Raw genomic sequence first — 23,532 nt, 5'->3', positions numbered from 1 at the left:
AATGTTCAGCAACCAGTGACAATATGCCAAACTTTTTTTTTTCTACTCCGAGTTAACCTCTGACGCTATTGTATCGGAAGTCTGAAATTTGAGTTGGAATATAGAAGTTCCGAGCGTTCATGAAGGCATCATCTAAGCCGACGTTTTTCATTGAAGTCGCTGTTGTCGGGAGGATGGGGAGTAAAATTTATGAAGCAAACAGAATGCATCCTAAATAAAGGACTTAAAATGGCAATAATAATAATAAAAACAACTAATATTAAATGTCAGAACATGAGCTACAGTTGGCTTCGTATAAATTGGAACTGAAATTGGTTAAATTGTGAATCGCCCCCTTGGAAAAAAGTTCAGGCTAAAGAGTTTTAGGCTAATGGTGCGTCTGTTTGCGTAGCTCTAAGGAAAAAAGGTTGAGAACCAGTGTACTATAGGACAGTTAACCCAATTTATAATATAAACATTATCTGCCAAAGAGGCCTGTACACACACATGAAGTATAAATTATTAAGTCATAATGTTATGTCACCTAAGTCTTCCTCGTTTGCCCTAAGAAACCTGAGACGTAAAATGACACAGAGCGATTCAGAAAGCTGGAGGTGGATTGGCGTTAGATGCGCACACAAACCCTTTTCTCTGGCAGAGACGTTAAGTGGAGCACAAACCCCAGCGTCCAGCTGATGATGAGCCATCTCTGGGCCGACCCAAGCAGATGTTGGGTGTTAAGAGGTTGAGGTTAGCTGAGCCCAGATAGACCCGACCCTGACAATACGATCATCCGGCCTGTCTGTTTAAAATGCATGCTGAGCTCACATGCCGAGCTCAGCAGCGCTCACACATGCACCCCCTTTTTGCACTTAAAGAATGTGCTTCTGCACAATTACAATAAGAGTGAATTGAACCAGGATTAAACAGAGAAACGGGTGAAGCCCTTCACACACACACACACTTTCCAGTAGCATGTCGGGCAGCCTGACAACTCAGCAATGCCTGCCAATAGTTAGTGTCCTCTTAAGCCGTCTACCTGTACCTGTCTGTTTAATGACAGTTCACTGTCGACCTCCAGCTCAGTCACTTGTCTGCTAATTGATTAACATCAGACAATTAGCCGTGTCAGGAACCTCCCTCGGCCTCTCACTATGGCTCCGTAACCTGCAGGGCTCAAACATACACTGTCCCAGATATGTATCTGTGTGTGTGTGTTTAAGCACCCATGGCACGGGGAGGTAGCCCCTGCAGCTGGGGAAAGAACAGCTGGCTAATAATTTCCCTCACGAGAAAGGCCGCTGAACACACACACATGCACACACACACACTCTTACACAGCTTATTGAAAAACACCCCACATCTGTGTATTTGTGCGTTAATGAGCGACAGAGAGGGAAAGTGAGGAAACTGTCAGCGTGTATTATCCCTGCGAACATGTGCACTCTGTGTTGGGGGGGTGTAGAGTCTGGAATGGGACCAAGTCTTTGTGATTTATCCCAGCATGCACCTCTTTCATTCACCCCGCCATTGATAGCATCATTAAATAAACCAAGTGCAATAACCCCGGCCCCTGCAGCAGCAGCAGCAGCAGCAGCAGCAGCAGCACAACGTTAACGGTTCATATCATCATGTGCGTTTTCTGCTGAGGCAGGCAGGTGCGCGGGATATTACGGTGCTCAGGCCACGTCTGTCGGACTACGGGAGACACGCGAAGGCGGCTCTCAGGGGTCCTGCAGCCCACTATTTGGTTTTTATTAACATTACATTAGCGAGGGCCTAAAACCGAGACCCCTGACAGCTGAAGAACTGCCGGTTAATACACCTATTCCAGCTTTGTCAGCAGCAACAAAGCCTCCGTAACCGTTCCTCCGATGATAATGGACTTTCCACCACAGGGGTGAGGTCGGTTGGTGCAAGAACCTCCTGCCACTCGCTTCTCTTTCTCCACATGGTCGCCAGTTTCATTAGGGCCCCGCAGCACTTGCCAGAAAGACACTTTGAGGAGGTGTTATCGACCGATGCCCTCGGCTCTGGCAGGATGATGTAGTGGTATCAGAGCGCCTGCCATTACAGACCGCTAGTAATGCATTAGTTTGTAAATGACTTTCCAATTCCACTCAAAACAAAATGGTTTCCGGTCGCCTCGCTGGATTAAGTGTCTGGCAGGGATCTCACAACTGAACAGTTTAGGGGAGCAAATAGTTTAGGCCTTCGGGTAAACAGTCCCGAAACGAGTTGGGTAATGAGTTTAGCAGTTGTGTAGATCTCTTGGTATACACTCCATACGGTACAAGATTTAAATATTCATATCATATCGACTCAGAAACAGACCAGTTATCATCCAGATCATGGTCCAGTTGCTTTTTGAATAATTGTCAGGAAACATTTTCCTCATGCGTTTATGGCGTCAATTGCTACTTTTGAGTCTTTGTCAACACACAGCAATGTGTATTATGTAAATTATAGGCAAATTTTGAGGAAAAACAGCAGATAAAGCAGTTTAATGCATGCTTTAGTGCAAGTTGCTAAAAACAATGACTGACACGGTTCAACCTTCCAAATGGACAATCAAGATATTTTTGCATTTGTTACTGTTTTAGTGGAAATGATTGTTATTGATTCAAATTCAGATGGAAGGTGGGTGGGGTTTTATTGGGCATCAATGCACACAGTGTATTCTACAACGATCAGGCAGAACATTATGACCACCTTCCTAATGTTTACATATGTTTGCACATTTATTTCCCTTTACAAACTTGAATAATTCATCCTGCTCCACTACCGTTATTTATGCATTTTATTTATATTTCTACCTTATTTATCTTATTTTATTTATCTTGTTTATTATAGTTAGTTATAGTTATATTATAGTTACTATGGGTAACAATCTGGGACCTGAGTGCATCATTTCGGTCCATCTCTCCATGTATGGTGGCGAATGACAAATTAAATTCCTTGAATCCTTAATATTGTGTAGGTCTTTCTTGTGCCTCCAAAACAGTTGTGACACACTCCCATGGTCAACACCTTATACTGTTCTTCATGTTTTTTTGAGTTGGTCCTAAACTGTTTTGTGCATGCACGTGTGTCGCGCTGCATCCTTCTGGGGATAAAAGCTGCTATGAGTGTCACTGCTTTGGGGTGGGGGGGTACCTGGACCGGTCTAGGTGGGGGGTACATGCCTCAATAACATCCACACAAATGCCTGATCCAAAAGTTTCCCAGCAGAAGATTTAATTGTCCCAAAATGGTCAGTGTCATTTAATTCTCCTGTCAGTGGTTTTAATGTTGTGGCTGATCGGTGTACAAGTACTTGTTGACGGGTTTACACATGCAGACCCGTGTACGTGGGATGAGAAAGTCTTGTAAGACTCAGCTGGGATACGAAACAGCCTTCACGCTCCTCTTAATTGGAACTCCTCAAACCAACCAAAGCCGGGACTAATGGGGTGTGTTCACACTCCGTCTTCACAGCTTCTATAGAAAGCTTTTCTTTTTTCAAAGCTGTTAACGCCGAGGTTGAATTTACTTTCTGTGGCTCGGCAGTGAATATAAAGAAGCTTTCATTACACTTTCACGTGTCTGCGTGTGCACCCACATCTCTGGTGACCCTCGAGGCAGATTCAGCCTCAGCATCATGAGATCGTTTCCCCAGTAACGAGAACACACATATCTATTATTTGTCCCTATTAAATTTCTAAAAGTTCGGTTTTGGCAAAGCCAGCCCTCTTACTGCCATAATTGCACTGCTATTAATTCACGCCAGTTTGTTTCTGTCCATAGCTCTCAAATGAAAAATGCTGTGAGGGTTGGAAAAAAAAAGCACCAACGGCTCCAAACTATTGTTCATATTAAGACATGGTTTAAAGTGTTTTTATTAGGATCACATATTTATATCTTGGCAGAAGTGATTTACATTGAGCTGCTAATCTAAAGAAAGCAATAAAACTTCAATAAAAAACACAGCGGACAGATTCTCCCAGTATGAGCCTTCAAATACGGTGGAAATGCAAAGATGGAGGTTTTTATTATTACTATTAGAATAACGCAGCTCCTACAGCGCTCTGTGTTTGATAGGAGGCAACATCTTGATCTCAGTGCGGCTGTACGTTATTGCAGAAGAGCCGTGGGGGATTTCATACGCATGGAACATGGTAATTCAGGATTGCTGACCAGAAGAAAGGAGAAAAAAAAAAAAAAAAACTGTCACATAAGTGTATCATTCTGCTGGCAGCCAGGCTGTAAATTGGTGTGGATATGGATGGGCACGGTGGACCCGAGGCACATGCTGGCCATCCAATGATGAGAGACAAGCCAGACACATTGCAGAGCCGCTGACAGGCTGTCTTACTGAGCTCCTCTCCTGTCAGGGGTCATGCATTATCAGAGGTGACAGCGGACGCTATTGTGCATGTGTGTGCGTGAGCGTGTGTGTGCGTGCGCGAAGAAAGAAGGCAGCTTTGCTAATGATCAGGGTTAAGGCATGGCTGGTTGCCAGGGTCAACAATACTTACAGAGAATGTTAAGTCACCACTTTCCGTGACATGACTACGGGCTATGTGTGTGTGATTAACTAGTTACCATGGCTTTGCGTTTTGCCTCCACGGGCTACTGCAGCTATTCCGACAGTGGGTGGGAAAATGATGTCACGGGCGAAAAATAGGCACAGCATTGTCACGGTGAGTAACTGCGGCAACACAGCGGCGTGATTAAACAGCAGACAGGAGTCGACAGAGTTTGATTGCCTTGTTGTTAACATTGTGTTCGCTGTGACAGGGACAGATGATTATCCTTCTCTCAGACGCACTAATAGCTCTCAAATTATTAAGAGCAAGGCTGTATATTGGATTTATGATATGTAGTAGGAAGCTGCCAAAACAGTTTTTCTTTTGCTTTATGTGGGGACTTTAGTAGGACGATGTTTGTTGATGTTGATGTCACATGCTCATATGTCTGTGAAGGTTCTCATGGTTCATCCAAAATGCATTTTTTAAAAAAGCAAGTGGACTTTTTTTTTAAGCGCTTTCACATGCTAGTAGTTTAGCGCTACTTTGCTTCACTCCTTCATTAGCAAAAATGTAATCCACACAAGCACTTTTGCAAAGAAAAAAAAAATCTCCACATAATAATTCAAAATAGTTGTCAGGAACATGAAGTTTATGCCTCTGTAGGGACACAGACGACGTGAGCTATGGTGACGTGTGGATCGATACTGAAATATCGATACTTCCGATACCAGGCCTTTATGCTCTAAAATCGATTCTAGGATAAATCACTAATCATCATAAATATACTCCAGTCTGCAATCTGTCCTGCACCACACTGCTCGTCTTGCACTGCTGGCTTTATGTGCTGCTACCACTGCATATTTCACATTTGTTAATGTTCTACGTAGATTTTATTTAATTTAAGTTTAAGTGGTTATTTTATATCTACACAGCTTATTTTAAGAGCAGAAAGAAGCGGCTTCTTGATTCTACCATACCATATTTACTGCACTATTCTAGTCTATAAGTGCAGGGTCTTTGAAAAAACTTGGCATGACTCAAATCTCCTCCCCTTAGTGATATCACTAATTAGTAATGATGTGTGGATTGATACTGAAATATCGATACTTCCGATACCAGGTCTTAATGCTCTAAAATCAGTTCTCAAATCAAAATATCATTACTTTCGATACTTCAGTCATTAGATGTAATATAGGAAACATGAATGAAACCTCCTCAATGTGTTCCATCTTTATTGATCCAAAACCATTAAAAAAGTGTGGAGATGGCGATGGCATGGCAGTGCTACAGTGGAAATGTGCCATAGCCAGTGGACCAATCACAGCACTTGTTTCTGCGTCGCTGTGACATGTAGTTATAACTTTACTGTATGGACAAACCCATCGGGACGTCACCCACTGGATTCTGTGCCTCCACAATGAAGCCCGAAGTGGGCGGAGCCTGCAATCTCCAAATATGGACATGGGGGATTCACGCCCCTAACAGTTGTCATGAATAGTGAAATAAACCATTAAGACCGATATAGTTTTTTTGTACCAGGCTGTAAACATGTTTAATAATGCTGTAAAGTTGGGCTTTTTAACATGGGCGTTTATGGGGATCTGCTCCCTTTTGGAGCCTCTAGTGGCCACTCGATGAACTGCAGCTTTTTGCATTTCTACACAGGCTTCATCGCTCGGACCTGGAAGTTGGTGCGCAGAGTCTGGGCTGAGGTGCATGAGACCATGTTAGTTAAAAAGATTAAAAAAAAGCAATCATTTTTTCTAGTATCAACGGGTTTTGGTCTATGTAGTAGTGAGTTCCAGGGTGAAGCCTACGGTTCACAAGAGTGGAAAATCTGCTGGTAGCAGCTATTTTGGCCCCATATGCACATTTGTTTTCACAGAAATATTCCAAAAAGAATTTCTGTCTGTATTTTGGGGCCAAAAGGTTTTGAAAAAAAAACAAAACAAAAACTATTCAAAACAATAAGATGAATGTACACAGATTTCTACCAAATAGAGGTTTCATTGTTTGAGTTCTTGGCATTTAACGAGCCGTCCATTTTCTTTTTTTTTTCTTTTTTTAAGTGATAACCACTAAGGAATCTGGAGTATGTGTGCTATGTATGAGGCTGGGTGTAGCAGAATGCTTTAAATATTAATACTGCTCCACTCAGGAGCAGTTTATGAGGGCGTTCCTGCGCCACCATCTTTGAGGCAAAGAAAGGTTAAATCACTTCATCTTCCATTATTGTGTCATAGCTTCAGAATCAGGATTTGCCTTCCAGTCGGCAGGTTTCAAAGAGAATTATTACGTTTCCTAATGAGTTTATGGTCTCAATCGACAGTTTCATATTTACACTATGATGTTTAATAGCTAAACCATCTCTTCCAAAAATGGTAAAAACTGAAATTTTACACACGAGTCCAACAAATGCTGGAACATTGTCCACTTTTTGCATTCAGCATTAACAAAAATATTTAAAAAAAAAATTAAACCAGCACAAACTCATAACTCACTGGCTGTGGGCCAGTTGCCTGTTCTTCCCAGCTGGTAATCCATCCTGAGCTACCATCTAAGTTTGTATAAAAACTGTTACTTCTCGCGCCCCACGCAAACTCCTAGTTTAATTATCGTCCTCATCTAAATTCTTTTATTTCTCCACAGAATTTTGAAAGCAATCAGAACTACATTAGTAAGTTCATTCTCATCGCATAGTGTAATTAAAAACAAAGCCATAACATTCAGGAGGCAATTCTCCCTCAGTCTTAATCTTATCTGTATTCTTACCTCGTCTAAAAATGGCTTCATTATTTCTTATTCACACACCGAGGAGAGACGTGATTCACACTCATTACATAAGCCTGAGTTTCCCAAATTCAACTCTCACGCTCCTTTCTCCTCATGTTTAATATATCACATCTTTTTTTTTTTTTTATTACTTTCCCCGGTCTTATTTTCTAACCGTTTTGGCCGTCTGACAGGACTTTTCCTCGCTCGACAGTCACGACAGCGACGGCCAAGACTTATTCGTGTTTCCTTTATAAAAAGCAAAGACTTGCTAAAAGTTAAAGCGTATGACTTTCGCCAAAGATGTCTTTATCGGCGGCGCAACGCGGGAGTGATTTCAACCGTATCATCATCGGATTTTCATTCTCTTCACACCTGGTTCCAGAAGAAAAAGCTCTCGGCAAAAAGAATGAAAAATAAAATAATGATAAAAAAAAAAAAAGCTACAGCAGAAACAGCAATTTGTTTGCAACACACAGAAGAGGCTCTGGGTAGTTATCTGCCACAGTAATAACCACTATGAAGCCTTTTCAGCCTTTAGGGGCTCAGGCAGAAAATTGAATGACACAGACGTCATAACATTGACCATGTGTACATATATATATATATATATATATATATATATATAAAACTGAGACACGATCATTGTTTATCTTCAAGATTTATCTTTACACAATCTACAGAGTGAACATAGCAGAACAAACTTTGCTCTTAAATGTCCCTTAATGAAACTTGGAGATCCAGAAATCTGATGTTCTCATGTGTTACAGGCTCGTTCAGTTGTGCAGATTAAAGCTTGAGAGAAACCTGTCAACATTTACTACGTTTTGCCTGAATGTCGTGATTCATGTGAAAACACACTGGGCTATATATACAGGATTATTTCTCTTTCCATAATGACACGGTGCGCTGGTCTTTACAGTAAATCTACATCGGATGGATAAGCTCAGGTAAACATTGTATATGAGACAAGTCATTTCCGATGGCTTTAGACTTTGGGGTAGCTGGTGTTAAGCTTTAAAATTATATTCAACGCGCAAAACCACAGCGCGACCGTACAGAGGCATTTTAAACACCTTCGTTTCAAAAAGGGCCTTTCATGTAGAGTTTAAATAAACTGCTGTATTCATATGCTTTCCTTGTGCTTCGTCGTATAAATGATTGCGGTTATCTAGTGTGCATATTAAAAATGCATCCCCTCCTACAGTTTTATAGACAGTTTCACTGAAGGAAACACATTTGTGAGAAGGCAGGTTAATCCTCTTAGTAAACACAGTCTGAGCTTAGATAGCCTGAATTGTAATTTGACTGCAGCCTGTGCTTAACTTAGCAGTAATGTGCCACTGATACGTTCGCAGTATCTGCAACATGTATTAGCACAGATAACGCATGCAGTGCTCCATTCAGGGCTTAGTGAAGTTATATCTTGTGCCTCGTATGAACGCTGACACTGAGGAGATCTGATATTAAAAAGTAAAGTGCTCACCTGCAGTAAATGCCTAAACTCTGGGTGGCGATGCTGCACAGTGTCATTATAATTAAGATTAATTAAGACTATTATGAATTGTATCAAAAGACACGTGAACACAAGTACTATAAGTACTATTCCAAGTAATTAGATCAGCTAGGACTCATTATAATATCTCAGAGCTCAATCTGATGCATTTGCAATCAATCAAGTTACTGTGTTTTGTCAAAAATCATAAAAAAAAACACTCAAAATATCATTTTTTCCCACTGGTTGTGCGCGCATGTGTATATTAACCACATATATAGTAGGAAAAAAGGGACTGTTTATTTCACATATTAATGCACCACAGAGGAAATAACAATAGAGGACAAAGGAATATTGTCAGAACTCACTGTTATTTATTAGAGGCGGTTATCACAGTCTTCCGTGTAGAAATCAAATTAACTCCCTGGTCTTTATCTTGTTTTTGCGAGTATTATGTTTCTGAATAATGTCTGTGCCAGCAGACGTAAAGAAGAAGGACACGGAAACCCCTCAAACAAACGCCTTCTCTGACAGCTTTGGCCTTTTCTTTTCTTTTTTTCCTCCCTCTCTCTCTCACATTTTGCATTTTTATCCTCCTTTATCCTCCGCGCATCTCCCCGCCTTTTAACCTCCGTCTGTCAAGCGGCATCTCAACCGAAAAAGCCGCCACGAACCGTGTCACTTATTTACATCCGCTTTGCTTCTTCCCTTCTCCCGCAAATTGGACGAGTTTAATTTTGTGGGAGTGAGCTCCTCATTCCGGTGTCCTGCTTTATCGCTCTGAAACTTGAGCTGCAGCCGTGGAAAGGTTCCATCTTTATTAAAGGGAATTAAGGAAGCACCGGGACGGCTGCAGTCACATATTAAGGTGGAAGAGGTTGTGACTTCGGCGTGGAGCAATGGGCTGCCTTTCACAACATTATTACTCGCTCGCCTCAGTTCATATTCCTGTGTGCTTCATGGTCCGTCCACCATGAAATAACAACCAGGACTGACAGTCGAAACCGGCCACTAGACAAAAAAAAACAAAAAATCGCTGTAAATCTGTGCTCCTTTGCTGTGCACCACAGGCGGCTCTTTTATATGCAGGTTGTGGTCGATGGTGAGGAAAACAAGCGCTTTATTTTCCCAAAGCAATCTCTCCTCTTACGGCCTACCATTCCCCGTGTTTCAGGTGTTAATTACTGGCTTATTAGACTGTCAGCAGAGAAAGGCAGAAAGGAAGAGGAACCGAAGAGGGGGGAGGGGAGGGTGCTTACAAAGTAGGACACAGGAATACACCGTGTGCAAAGGAAAAATAAGCATGCATTTAGGCATGCACAGGTGATCAATTTTCACGCACAACCATCTCTAGAGCTTACAGAGAATGGTCCTAAAAAAAGAAATTATCCAGTGAGCGGCAGTTGTTGTTGATGTGAGAGGTCGGAGGAGAATGGGCAGACTGGTTGGAGATGATAGAAAGGCAACAGTAACTCAAATAACCACTGGTTCCAACCAAGGAATGTAGAATACCATCTCTGGACGCACAACACGTCCAACCTTGAAGAAGATGGGCTACAGCAGCAGAAGACCACACCGGGGGCCACTCCTGTCAGCTAAGAACAGGAAACTGAGACTACAGTTCACACAGACTCATCAACACTGGACAATAGAAGACTGGAAAAATGTTGACTGGTCTGATGAGTCTTGATTTCAGGGTCTGAATCTGGAGTAAACAACATGAAAGCATGGATCCATCCTGCCTTGTATCAACGGTTCAGGCTGGTGGTGGGGGTGTAATGGTGGGGGGGGTCATGGTTTAAATGCCACAGCCTCCCTGAGTATTGTTGCTGACCATGTCCATCCCTTTATGACCACAGTGGACCATCTTCTGACGGCTACTTCCAGCAGGATAATGCACAAATGTCACAAAGCTCATATCATCTCAAACTGGTTTCTGGAACATGACAATGAGTTCACTGTTCTCCAATGGCCTCCACAGTCACCAGATCTCAGTCCAATATTTCACCTTTGGGATGTGGTGGAACGGGAGATTCTCATCACAGATGTGCAGCCGAATAATCTGCAGCAACTGTGTGATGTTATCATGTCAATATGGACCAAAACCTCTGAGGAAAGTTTCCAACACCTTGTTGAAAGTCTGACACCAAGAATTAAGGCGGTTCTGGTGGGGGCTGCAGCTCGAGGTCGCAAGATGTAAATGAATGGGTAAAAAGACTTTTAATGCTCGGTTGCTCTTATCTGAAACAGCCTTCAAAAAGAGCCTTATCCCACTGTCTAATTTTTTAAAAAGTTCTCATTACCTCAGGGATAAATACATCGGTTGGTTCCTGTCATTGTTTGAAGCTATTTTAATGTATCATTTGTACTGGATTAATATCACTTTTTATATATTTGTTGTTGTCTGTAACTTTTTACGCCGCTGCTATATTGGCCAGACTAACCTGGTAAAATAAATATTAAATAAGAATAAAATAGATAGATTACGGTGGCATCAGTTGTGAATGTAAATAGTAGTGTGCGTGATGGGTTCGGACGTGTGCACGGAGCACTGGAGACCGGTTTTGGGGACGAGTGTAGATTGGTATTTAGCTTCACAAAAAGGAGGATTCTGGCTGAGTCACAGCATTTTTCCTCCCACTTCTGCCCATCATGAATGTCACCCAGAAGAGAACTCACAGAGAGAAAGAAAGAAAGAAAGCGGATGGAGTGAGATTAGAGAGTCACACCATGGGTAATGAATTGTTTCTTAACCTTTAAGAAGTGCTCATCGTCACCTGATAAGAGCCTGGAGCTTATCGTTCCCGTTAGATTACTGTTTTGATACGCGGCATAAAGTCAAGGATAACCTGGTGTCCATCCGATAGTTTTATTAAAATGACATAATCAGAACATTTCCCTCGTATTCATGTTGCAGTAGAGATGCTAGTTTCACCTCTCCACGTGTGAACATTATTTGATGTTGAATTATTTTGCGTGTGAACATAATAATAATTTCATGTAATATGCTCCAGCTTTCACAAGTGTTTAATATGATCAGGGATTCAGTGTCTCTGTAACCATAGATAGAAGAAAAAAAAGAGGAGCGCAGGCATTTTGGTTTTATTGCTTTTTGTCTTCCTCCATCTTTTCTTGATTAAACCAGACAAGTGGTGACGAGCGCTCGCGTCTCCGTGGCATCATCTCATGTGCTCTGGATGAACCTGCACGTGGCATAACCGTTGACACATTTTCTTTTTGTCCTTTTGTCCTTTTTTTTTTTTTTTTAAAGAGCAGCCTTTGTTTTTGACATTGAAGCAAAAACCAAACACTCAACTGAAACATTATCCAGGGACTCGACAAGAATAAAAAAGACGACTTTACAAGACACACTTCGGGGACCTGCAGACGCCATATTCATGACTGCACTATTTTGCGTTTTGCAGCAGAACTGCATTAGTTTTATTTATTTTAGCTGTCTAGATGTGCGTGTGTGTCAGAGCATGTGTTGAGAAATTATTGTTTAGGTCACCTTTCACAAGCCCCACTGCCTAAAGATAGAACAATGATGCACTCTGTCATGCTATAAGGGGAATCCTTTAGCTTCGCGGAGGATGACTGTGCTTACATGAGTGTGATTATATATATATATATGTGTATATAGTGTGTGTGTGCACTGTGTGCACTGTGAGCCACTTCTTTTCAACTACTGTGCCTCCAGATTTTGCCCCATCAAAGAATCATCTGGAAACTGTGGAGCTCCGTAATCTGGAGAAGGCCACTGATGTGTCCCTGGGCTTGCTCCACTCAAACCGAATCACACAGGCGGGCGCACACAGACAACAGGGCTGCACGACATGGCTTTTGGAAGGTCACTCTAAGAATAGCTTCCGATACATACATGCATATAAAAAAAAGTAGGCTCATATCCAGCGGAGAGTGCCCACTGCAATGTGCATGCGAGAAAATGGACATAAAAAAATATGCAATAATTCATGGACGCGTAGAGGCGCAGACCGGAGCACTCACACCGTCAAACACACATGAAGATGTGCACCGCCGGCTGATGCACAGAGAGTGCATTTGTGCTCAGCTAAAAGGGCGGCAAATTAACCGCCGCATGTCCGGCTCACACCGTCCCATGATTCACAGCATCGTTCACAACAGAAAAAACAAAGAAAGAAAGAAAGAAAGACGGCATCGATTCCCTTCATGCTTGGTAGGTAAAAACTTCCCGCCGATCTAAGCGATTCCGCTTTATGCTCATGCACCCCACTAATGTGAAAGACGTGTTAATAGCTGCAGAGAGGCTCCTGTGATTTGATGGTTATTGCAGATGCGCCCCACAGGCTGCATTATTCGCTGGAACTTGACAAAAAACAACTAATCCAATCATACGTTTCTACATGAAATAAATCACTTGTCCGTCCGGATGCTCTGTGATAACACGGCTTCCATTACCTTCCATGTATCCATCAAACACTCGCATAACGTAATGTGTCAGTGCAGCCATGCCACGCCTAAAGAACATGCAGTTTGAGCCTAGAAACACACTGCACATAACTCTTTATCACACTGCATCTTAGATACCGTTTAAACTAACTGGGAACGCCTGTTTTTTTTACTACAGTAACATGAATACAGTAAAATCCTTTACTCACAACCTCACATCCTTGACCTTTGTAAATGCTTGAAGGATTTTGCTCTGACCTGAAATATGCCGTCACTTTCCTCTATCACATATCTGCTAGTCTTCTCTCTGCAGCTTTCAGTGTCTTTTATCGCCGTCTTTGCCTGCACTGTGACATTTGTGATTACCTCTAAACTCCAGCCTCCAACACATGAGTGAGCGTTGAGCTCCTTTAGCTGAGTACCTACTGACATTCATGTCCTCTGCAACGCTTGGCATTCTTTTCTCCACTGGTGTCCTTTCAAGGGTCCTTTCTTGTCAAAGTGTTTTTTTTTTTTTTTTTTTTTGTAGTTGTTTGTTTTTTTCTTTATTTTAGGACTTATGGCCTGCGTGCGTGTATGCAAATGTTCGTGTTTGTAAATGCAGGTATGGGCTTGCAGGCAGTGCAGGCAGCCCTGATGTGAAGTGACATGTTGAGAGACCAAGCCTTTGGACACTGGCTGAGGGAGGGGAGGGAAACCAAATAAAAACAGACATAGCCTTTATAAAAAAAAAAAAAAAGCCTCAACACAGCTGCAGCAGAGCAGCAGATGGCATGTCCCCGCTAACCCTCTGTTCACTGCAATATCACTCCGTCGTTCTGTATTCATGTGCCGCTTTTTATCATCTTTGTTTTTATTTAAAAAAAAAAAAATATATATCGTATGTGATTGTAAAAGCGTGTGAGAAGCAGCCTCTTCCTCCGGCTGTATGTGCTATAGTCGTCATTGTCTGCATCAGACCAACTCACCTGCCCGCCTGTCTGCTCAGCTCACCATTATGAGGCCCCTCTATTGCCTCACCTGACCTATTTCAACTCACCTCAACTGATTCAGCACAGGGCTTTAAATAAATAGAAAAAAATCTGCATTAAAAAACTGTGCACGTCACCCACAGATGGTAGATGTCCAGGTAAAAATAAGACAAGACAAGATAATCCCTTATTCACTCCACAGTGACAATATTACACGTAGTCTACAGTCAGTGGCTACCAGAGCTCCTGTAGTCCAGATGAGACGCACACATCTGTCCTCTAATGACACCACATTAAAGCAACCCCATCTCTAACCATCCCTTTATGACCACAGTGGACCATCTTCTGACGGCTACTTCCAGCAGGATAATGCACCATGTCACAAAGCTCATATCATCTCAAACTGGTTTCTGGAACATGACGATGAGTTCCCTGTGCTCCAACGGCCTCCACAGTCACCAGATCTCAGTCCAATATTTCACCTTTGGGATGTGGTGGAACGAGAGAGTCTCATCATAGATGTTCAGCCGACAAATCTGCAGGAACTGTGTGATGTTTCATGTCTGTATGGACCAAAATCTCTGAGGAATGTTTCCAACACCTTGTTGAAAGTATGACACCAAGAATTAAGGCAGTTCTGAAGGTAAAAGGGTCCAACCTTTTACTAGTTAGGTGTACCTAATAAAGTGGCTGGTGAGTGTATAGTGTATGAATGCATGTAATTGTAAACTGGAAAGAAAAGAAAACACTTAAAGGTGATATTTAGATTTTATCAGGAGACAGAATCTTCAGTAAAATTTAACTTTTATGTTTATTTTATGTGGATTCTCCCGTAGAATCAATCAGCCTTAGAGTCATGTAATGAACTATTTTCAGAAATAACAAGGACTGTTGCAACAGATGGCTCCTACCTGCCGTGCTTTCAAAAAACGAGCACAAACGTACCTAAAACAACTGGACCTGCTTTGAAGTGAAAGGGTGGTTGCACCAAACCTGCACAAAAAGACATTACTGTTGAAAGTGTCGCTACTTTTCTTTTGGTGTCTAAAACGTCCACACAGAGGAAGCACAAAGAAAAAAGAAGGAAAACTTTAACTCAGCATTTAAACGTGTAAACAGAAACATAGTTTAGACGTCTATAGTATTATTGTGTACGTCAAACTTAAAATGCATGGGAGCAGCTGAGAGACGGGACTGATGCAGCTTATTAAAGCAGCCGTGGTCACAGCATGGCGAGCACTGGAGACAGACCACTGGGTAATTATAATGCCCTAACTGCTAACTGGCTGCTTTTTCAGACAGATGTTGTGTACGTGAGTCTCGAAGCGGGTCAGATACCCAGACTGACTGCAGAATGAGACAAGAGGTCTCTCAGCCACAGTCAAGGTTCTCTGCTCTGACAAGAGAGCAGATGGCTGTTTGTGGAAATAACAAACCCGATCAAAGGGAAAGCGAGACGGAGTCAGAGGACTCTCCAGATTCTCCACTGCAGCTCATCTTCTTACACAGATTGCATTTTCACGTTATCACTTAAAAGAAAGAAGAAATATTGCAAGCATTTACTCAAATGCAGGTCAAGTGTTTGGTATCACTACACACCGTAAGTGTGTTAGAGGCAGACTTCCATAGACGAGTATGAACATTACGCTGCACAGACCGGCTGCTGGACAGGAATCTGATTTTTCTGATGTGATTGTGATGTCGTATCTACACGTTTAAAATGAAAAAAACTACAATTGAGGAGGTCAGTGAAGTATTTATTACTGTATGCAACTAAAACCTTGCAGCAGCTTGTGGTTCGAAGCGTTTTTAATCTGTTGTATTTATAGTAGAATGGATTATCTAACAGGAATAATAGATTTAATGCCCCCAGTGAAAACAATACAGCACATAACCTCCAAGTAAACCGTTCATCAGAGGAGAGTTCAACTTCCACTGTCTGGCTGTGAATTGCTGTAAAGTTTGCTCTATATTAATGCAGACAACAGCACTAAAATAACCACTGGCTACCAGTTTATCCAAGTATCTGACGTCTTCTCAAAAGACTGGGCTCTCAGACTGAAAGGGGAATTCCAAGCTAAACCACAAGACGTACATGCTAATGCTAATCTGCAAATGGTGGCAAGTATAATGACGATATTGATTTGACTGTTACACAGCTGAGATAGAGCTGAAGCTAAGAAAAGAAAGCACATCTAACATGAGAGTGTAATATGAAAAGTGTCTATAAAACTGCAAAACTTGCAAAATTCACACTTTGGATAAAAAATATTTAAAAGCAGTTTAGTGATATTTTACTTGCATATGCACCATAGACACTTGTAGTTTTCAGTCTCCTATGGCCAAAATGAATCTCTACTTACATTCTCACCAAGACATGTTTCCTTGCTGAACATTACATGCATTACTCAGAGACACCTCATGGATATGAATATATACAAATAAGCATACGCATGCAAACACTGTTTACTATAAAACATCAGTGCTGCCCGGGGGAAGGCAGCCGATTGTCCTCCAGCGGACGTTTGTATTCTCTCATAATTGCCCGTCGTATTTCAGCCGTTCCACTATGAAACCACTTGAAAGACGTTCTTCTTAGCGTTTGATGAGAGGCAGAGCAATTTGTAAATTCATCTGACCTCGCTAGTAGAGAATGCGATGAAGGACGGTTGACTATAATCGTTTAGGTACAATGGAGGGGCATAGCTAAGAAGTGGGAAAGAAATGTAGGTCACAACTCCAGCAAGACGGCTCTGTGAACCAGATACTGAAGAGGTGAAGCAGATTTGAGAGGGTCACAAAGTGAAATTGGCTTCATTTAGTGATGATGCATGACGGTGCGGCGCGCAAAGGACCGCTGCATTCTTTAAATCTTTACAGAGTGAGTCTTGAATTGCGAGAACAGATCAAATCTTTTCCTACCTGAGACAGTTCTGACGATCTCAGAGGTGTTCCTCAGGCCCACGAAGGAGAACTGGTAGAGCCTCCAGGAGCGAATGTCCCCGACCTCCACTGAGCTCCTTTTCCACTTGTACACAATCTCCTCCCTGGGGTAGCCGTCTGAAGGAGTGAGAACATTAAGAATGACACGGAGCTTTAGCTAAAACTCAGAGAACAGACGAGAGAGAAGAGTCTGGTGCAGAAAATGACACAATGTGTTTCAAAGACCATGACGGAAATGTCTCAAGACCGGACTCTATAAAACAGAGCTCCAGTCTGTTTTTTCTTTGGTTTAATCCATATTCATGAAGTTGTGGTCTACATTACAAATAAACTGTTACAGGAAAGAATCATTATGCAGAGGAACAACTCCTGCACGACATGTTGACGAAACATCACCCAGTCCATCTGCCGGAGAGAAAACTTCTCTTCCTATAAATAACCGACTTAAAAGCATTGATCCAGTAATTTCATTACATGTGAATTGTTGGTAGATGTTAGAATTACAACAGAAATCCCACTTGTCTAAAACTGAGTCACTTAGACAATGTATTAACATAATCAAATCATGTTTGTGAGTAATTGTCTGTCTGGTATCCAAGTTTGGTTAAAAAAAAAAAAGCAAAGAAACAAGGGATCCAGCTAATCTTTTAAGCAAGAATCTGACTAAATGTTCCGCAGTATAAGGGATAAAGCCTGGCTCTAATGATCTGCAGTCAATCTTATTTAGATTTCAGCCAAGCGCAATGCTCGGTCTCCATGCGCTGAGCTGATGTGGGAGCGTTCTGAATAATGCACGTGGACTTTTCTCAGTGCAAACTTTCAATGATTTTATGACTAAAGTGCTCTCAGACATCCTGTAACGCCGGACCTCAAAGTGGCACCGGGATGAAATGTGCTGCCCCTTTGCCACATTAGAGCCGGCCAGGCAGGTAGTCTGCTCCTCCGCTGTTAATGCACCCGGGGGCTGCTATTGATTCACTGTCTTTTAGGGGAAGCTTGAACAGCGGTGCTGTCAAAAACCTGCAGTAATTAAAATTTAAGCAAACTGAAAAATGCTCGTCAGTAAATCCTGCGACCGCACGGCGCGTGTCTGATCTCGTCTAATTACGGCCGAAGCGGCTGCAGAAGACGCTGCAGCGGAAAAAAGCGCACCATGCTTTGGTGCTTTCGCAGCACGTGCTGAGAAAATGTGCCGCGTGATGAACTGCTGCACACCGCTCTGCCTGCTGCTTCTGAGACCGAGCCCATGTACTGTACATCAAGCATTTTTCAAAGTTCTGAGAACATCCATGGCTTTCATCAAATTTAAATGAATGCCTCTGTTCCATTTTTAGGCCCGCTATCCCCTCGGTTGCTCTTTCTTGTGCTCTGGAGCTATTTAGGAAGCATTCTCTCTGGAGAATATCCCATGGTGCATCTCTCTGTAGATCCACAGCGGCCTCATTAGCATAACTTAGCCCTCATATCCACTCCTCACATGGAGGCAGTGACTCATTTGGATCCGTGTCATTTTTTATTTTTTTTTAAATGTATTTTTTGACGGAAGTGACAAAGCGCAGGGAAATCAATCAGCGGTGCCTTTGGTTGAGTTGACAAGGATGAATCTATTATCGAAGCCCTAAACGACAACACACAATACGAATCAATGAATGAAAGAGAGGTTTAATAAATGTTTTTGTTCACATTATTTGCATAGATATAGATTTTTAGCAAATAAGGAGGGAAGGTATTGACCTCCTCCTTTCTTGCAAACGTCTTCTCATATGTACATGACTCATCTGACAGTGTTTTTGGCTTGTTTCATTTAATGAATCTTCTGTAGGTGATGCTCATATGTTGCTTATTCATTGCCAGAGAGTGAAGTGTGTGTTTGCGTGAAGACAGAGGAGGACAGGAAGGGGTAAAAAACAGTAGGGAATCAGCGTGAAGCCAAACTTACAGCTTGAAAACTCCAGGGGACACGAGTGCTCGTCCATTGGGAAGTTGTTCAGTTTAAGCTGGCACTCGGCATCAATGGTCAACCTGCGGAGACGCAAAGTACTCACCAAGCCATTCCTCACACAAGGTAGTTCACAGTGAAGAGTGTGCCAGATTTAAAAATAAATAAATAAACGACCTAAAATAGCGACATGCGGAAAATGCCACAAAACGAAACTGATGTCTTTCGCAGCGACGCGCCCGTCTCTTCTTTTCACACTTGAGAGAGTTCGAAGGCAAAGTCATTAAACTTCCTCCTAATGAGAGAATGACCTCCGAGGACTTTGCCCATCCATGCACTCGCTATTGTCATGTATCACTGTGCTCCGAATCACAGCGGCCATCCTAATTAACCAGCGGTTAAGTTCCAAGTTCTTTAACAAATTAATGAAGTGGAGAGGTAGTGTTCTGCGCAGGAGAACATCCATCACGGCTTGATAGAGTCCAGGAGACTTCACTTCCACCCCTCTTATCATTGATGATGTATTGTGGTGTCACAGCACACGTCCGCTGTAATTATTGTTGCATGCAAACACACTTTTTAATCTGCCAACTAGTTTCACGCGCATTAAAATCCTTTGTTGGTTCCACTTATTTTACGCCACAAATACTGTCTATTTTCAGGTATGTTGTTGTTGTTGGATAATGAGTTAGTCGTGTAAAACAAATCCCAAACGATTTAGGGACTCAAACTACTGAAAGAATGAACGCACAAAAAAAAATATCACCTTTTAAATGCTGCATTGTTAGAGCTCCCAAAACCCCATCCTGATATTTCTTTAAGGCAAATTTCCAGGTAATTAAACTTAAAATGCAGTTTTATATTACGAGCTCTGCTTATTGTCTGTGTGGAAAAATTATATCGCAATAAAAAGTTAATAGGACTTGTTCCCGTATATTTTCACAGTCATTATTTTCTCCTTTTTCATCTAACTTTGCCTGAAAGTTCTGAACTCCCCACTCTCGTGGCTATCAGGCCAACATCGGAGGGAGAAAGATTTTTGTTTATTTATTATAATTAGAAGGACTTTAATTTTTTTCTGGTGTAAAGACACACTACAAATATACAACCCTCTTGTCTCACCTGAGGGTGTAGAGTATCCGTCCGTCGTTCCAGATCCTAAGCATGCGATTGGGCGTGGTGATCCAGTGGGCGTCGGCCTTCTTCGAGTTGCGGAAGAAAGTGTCCGGGATCCAGATCTTCCCGACCATGTTGCTGTTGAGACGCAGAACCTTCATCGTGCTGTTGAACTTTAACCGTCTGTCGTACCAGGTCTGAGCGAAGAAGATGTCGATGGTGTATTCCTGGTGACACAAAACACAAATTTGCCCAAACTGTTATGTTTAGCTTTGGTTTAAAAAGCTAAACTTTGAGCTTTATGTAACGCATCAGAGTTTGTCTGGGGAAAAACCCCGTGCAGACGGTTGGTTATTGCATTCAGCGCTGTCAACAAGGAGCGGCTTCTCGCTCTAAGACCAAATCAAACGAGGGCTCGAAAGGCACTCCTCAGACTCCTCAGTGTTTCCGTCTGAGAGGAGCCGCTCTGTGTAAGTGGAAAATTAATACCGGAACGTCTTTTCAGAGCACACCTTCCTCAGACAAGGTGGTGTCTCTTCAGGCCAAGAAGTTCCTTTGTCCCAACTAAAGAGCACTCTAGAAGAAGAAGAAGGAAAAAAAAAAAAAAAACATCTTGAAGCCCTCAACCTGAAAATTAAATGTTCAGCGGGGCAATTAATAAGTCCCATTGTTTGACTCAAGTATTATGCACCCTCATAACCTGCTGTCGAGGCAGCACTTTGTCCTGAGCTTTGACAAAACATTCCTATTCAGTCTCTGTGAAAGCTGTGTTAACGATATATATATATATATATATATATATATATATGAGGAGGAAGCAAAAGAGGGATGGGAAGAGTAACGAGCAAAGGTGAGATATGATCTAACGTGAGAGTGAAAGGAAGCTATCTTTATTTATTTTGTTATTTGGATTGGTTTTTGCCCCGAGGTTCAGCATCAAGTACGAGAGGAAAAGCAGGAAATAAATAAATAAATAAATAGAAATCTGGGGATTTGTGTGCAAGGGGGCATGGAGGCATTAACTCCCTGACAAAGCTTAGCCCAACAATAAAGTCTAAATCCACGCCAAAGAGTTCTAAACGAGATTTGAAAACATTTTTTCAAGGGACAGGCCGACATTTTAAATCAACGATGAGAGATTTATCTGGACCCCACTAGCAGGACACATATTTACTTTTACTTTATGTATATATATATATTCTTTCAGGAATCCTTCTAATTCAAGTATATAAACATTCCACATAAAGACTGCTACGAACTGTTGGGCTCTGCCGGCTACAAAGCCTCGATTTATGATTCGCCTTCAAAGCTCCTCTCTCTCTGTTAGTTTGTCCCTCTGTACCCTCCCTCCCCCCTTTTCTCCCACACTCACATTAGTTACAACTTTGCCATGTTTCAAAGATTCCTAACGCATAATTAAGAAATCAAAACTGTGTTCACGCTCAGACGCTCTCCCCCGCACCGTCGGCCCATTCTCCGCTCCGCTTCAGAAACGCCACCGACCTCACCACCACGTTTGTCATGTCGCAGTGTGAAACACGCCGGCTCAAGCACGCGCCGCACATGTGAACGCGAGGCCATCAGTCAACCTTTCGCGTCACCAGAGTGCCCTCATCGCACACACAAACACACACAGCCGTGTGGACGAACACACATTTTCAAAACCGATCCCATCAGTGCTTTTCTTCCACCGTGGCTGGCTCCCGTCACTGAGAGTGGGTGTTTTAGCTCGGGCTAAGTGAAATGGAAAGCTGTCGCCATGTAGAGCAGATCGCTCTGGAGAACAGTGATGGCTTCCCGGCAAGGACATACTTTGAGGATGATACAAAAAAAAACAAAATAAACAATGTGAAACCTGGAAGAGACGCTGATTCTAGTCCCGTCTTTTGTTCCTGTTTTTCTCAGCTGACCTGCTCCGCTCTATTTTGGTCATTACTTCTGCTTCACAGCTATATATTTAGCTATTTAACGCTATCAGCGCTAATGGAAGCGGAGTGGAGTCTCCCTATATGAATCAGCCAGGATTCATTTGTTCTTCTTAAATTGATAAATGTGCTGAAAGGAAAACACTAATAGGATTTTTTGGACGATGATATGAATAAGTTCTCCCACACATACTGACTGACAGTAACCCGTGATTGTGTAAGAGTAACTATTTAAAAAGCTTGATTCCAATCTATTAAAACTGTATCGCTATCAGTTATATTACCAAGTTAAATGTCATAAAGCTGAATAAAACAGCATTAAAGGAAAATGTATAGACAGAATCTGTTCAGCAGTTGGTGCTCAGAGTAAATTTGATACTGAAAGCCTAAAATCTTCCTCATCTTCAACCCGGACCCACGGATAATCTCACTCTAAAAAGTGTATTTGTGTAGTAGTTGAAGTAATGTCTCACTCAGTTTTCTGCTTTAGTCGTAGCAGAGTACTTTTGTGGATTACATCGACTTGAAATTACACTTTGTTCGTTTAACTTAGTGTTTAAGTGTCTGAGTTATTTTTCTTTAGGTTTTGTTTTTGTGTCATGACATGTTATTTCAGATTTTTTCCCTCTGCATTTAAACCACCATTTCCTCTCGTCAGACTTTAATTAATTAGCGTCAGACTTGGCAGACTTCAAGGCTCGCAGTAGCAACGCGCTACGATTGCTCCTTTGGGGCCGAGAAATGTGATGGAAGCACATAACACCGAGAAGGTTCAAGTCCGGTTCGGGTGGAGTTTCCTCACGCCTCCAGAGACGTGCTTGTTAGGTTAATTGTTGATTCTACATCGACCCTAGGTGAGTTGTTTGTCTGGCATAGGCTCTAACAGCCCCCATGACCCTGGTGAGCCCCCCTCGGACCGGACAACTTAAAATTACACACTAAGTTTACTAGTGAAGCTACTTTTCCTGAAACCGTAACATTAGGTTGTTAAGCAACAGTATTGTACCTTTGCTTAAAGCAAATAATTGAGCTGAAAATTTAAAACATATAAGTGGATGTGCCTTAAATTATATTGAGCTGCCTTCATGTAGACTGTTGATTTCAAAGCAAGTTATTAACTAATTCTGACTCAAATCAATTGTGTTAATCGAACTTGCAAACTTAAGCTGAAAAAAACTGAATTAAACTGCGTGTTACCAACGATTTTCTTTTTTCATTTGAAGACTTTGGACAAATATCTGGAATAGGTGACGCCTCAGATTGTCACTGATAAATTTCTTGGCAAACACAAAGCAGGAACATGTTAAGATTTTGTGCATGGAGTCCAGTCTGCAGGCTGAGCAACACAACACATCACCTGTTAATCAGTATTTTATATTCAAAGATGTGTTTAATGCAATCAGATGAACTAAAGGCGCTTGTTGAGTTGCTCACTGCCATTTCGTTGCTA

General features: G+C 42.0%; 1 protein-coding gene across 4 annotated transcripts in view; it reads right to left on the bottom strand.

Annotated features, from left to right (window-relative positions):
* Positions 1 to 23,532, bottom strand: part of gabrg2 (gamma-aminobutyric acid type A receptor subunit gamma2) — a 47,303-nt gene that overhangs the window by 11,088 nt on the left and 12,683 nt on the right. For all 4 annotated transcript variants that reach the window (XM_047606572.1, XM_047606570.1, XM_047606573.1 and 1 more), the window contains exons 4-6: positions 20,164 to 20,384; positions 19,042 to 19,124; positions 17,082 to 17,219 (exon numbers count right to left, since the gene is read on the bottom strand). In XM_047606572.1, the coding sequence (XP_047462528.1) occupies positions 17,082 to 17,219; positions 19,042 to 19,124; positions 20,164 to 20,384 (442 nt within the window). The remainder of the gene's footprint in view (positions 1 to 17,081; positions 17,220 to 19,041; positions 19,125 to 20,163; positions 20,385 to 23,532) is intronic.

The sequence above is a fragment of the Mugil cephalus genome, chromosome 15 (genome assembly GCF_022458985.1).
Source record: "Mugil cephalus isolate CIBA_MC_2020 chromosome 15, CIBA_Mcephalus_1.1, whole genome shotgun sequence".
NCBI lineage: Eukaryota > Metazoa > Chordata > Actinopteri > Mugiliformes > Mugilidae > Mugil > Mugil cephalus.
This window is presented reverse-complemented; position numbering and strand designations above follow the sequence as displayed.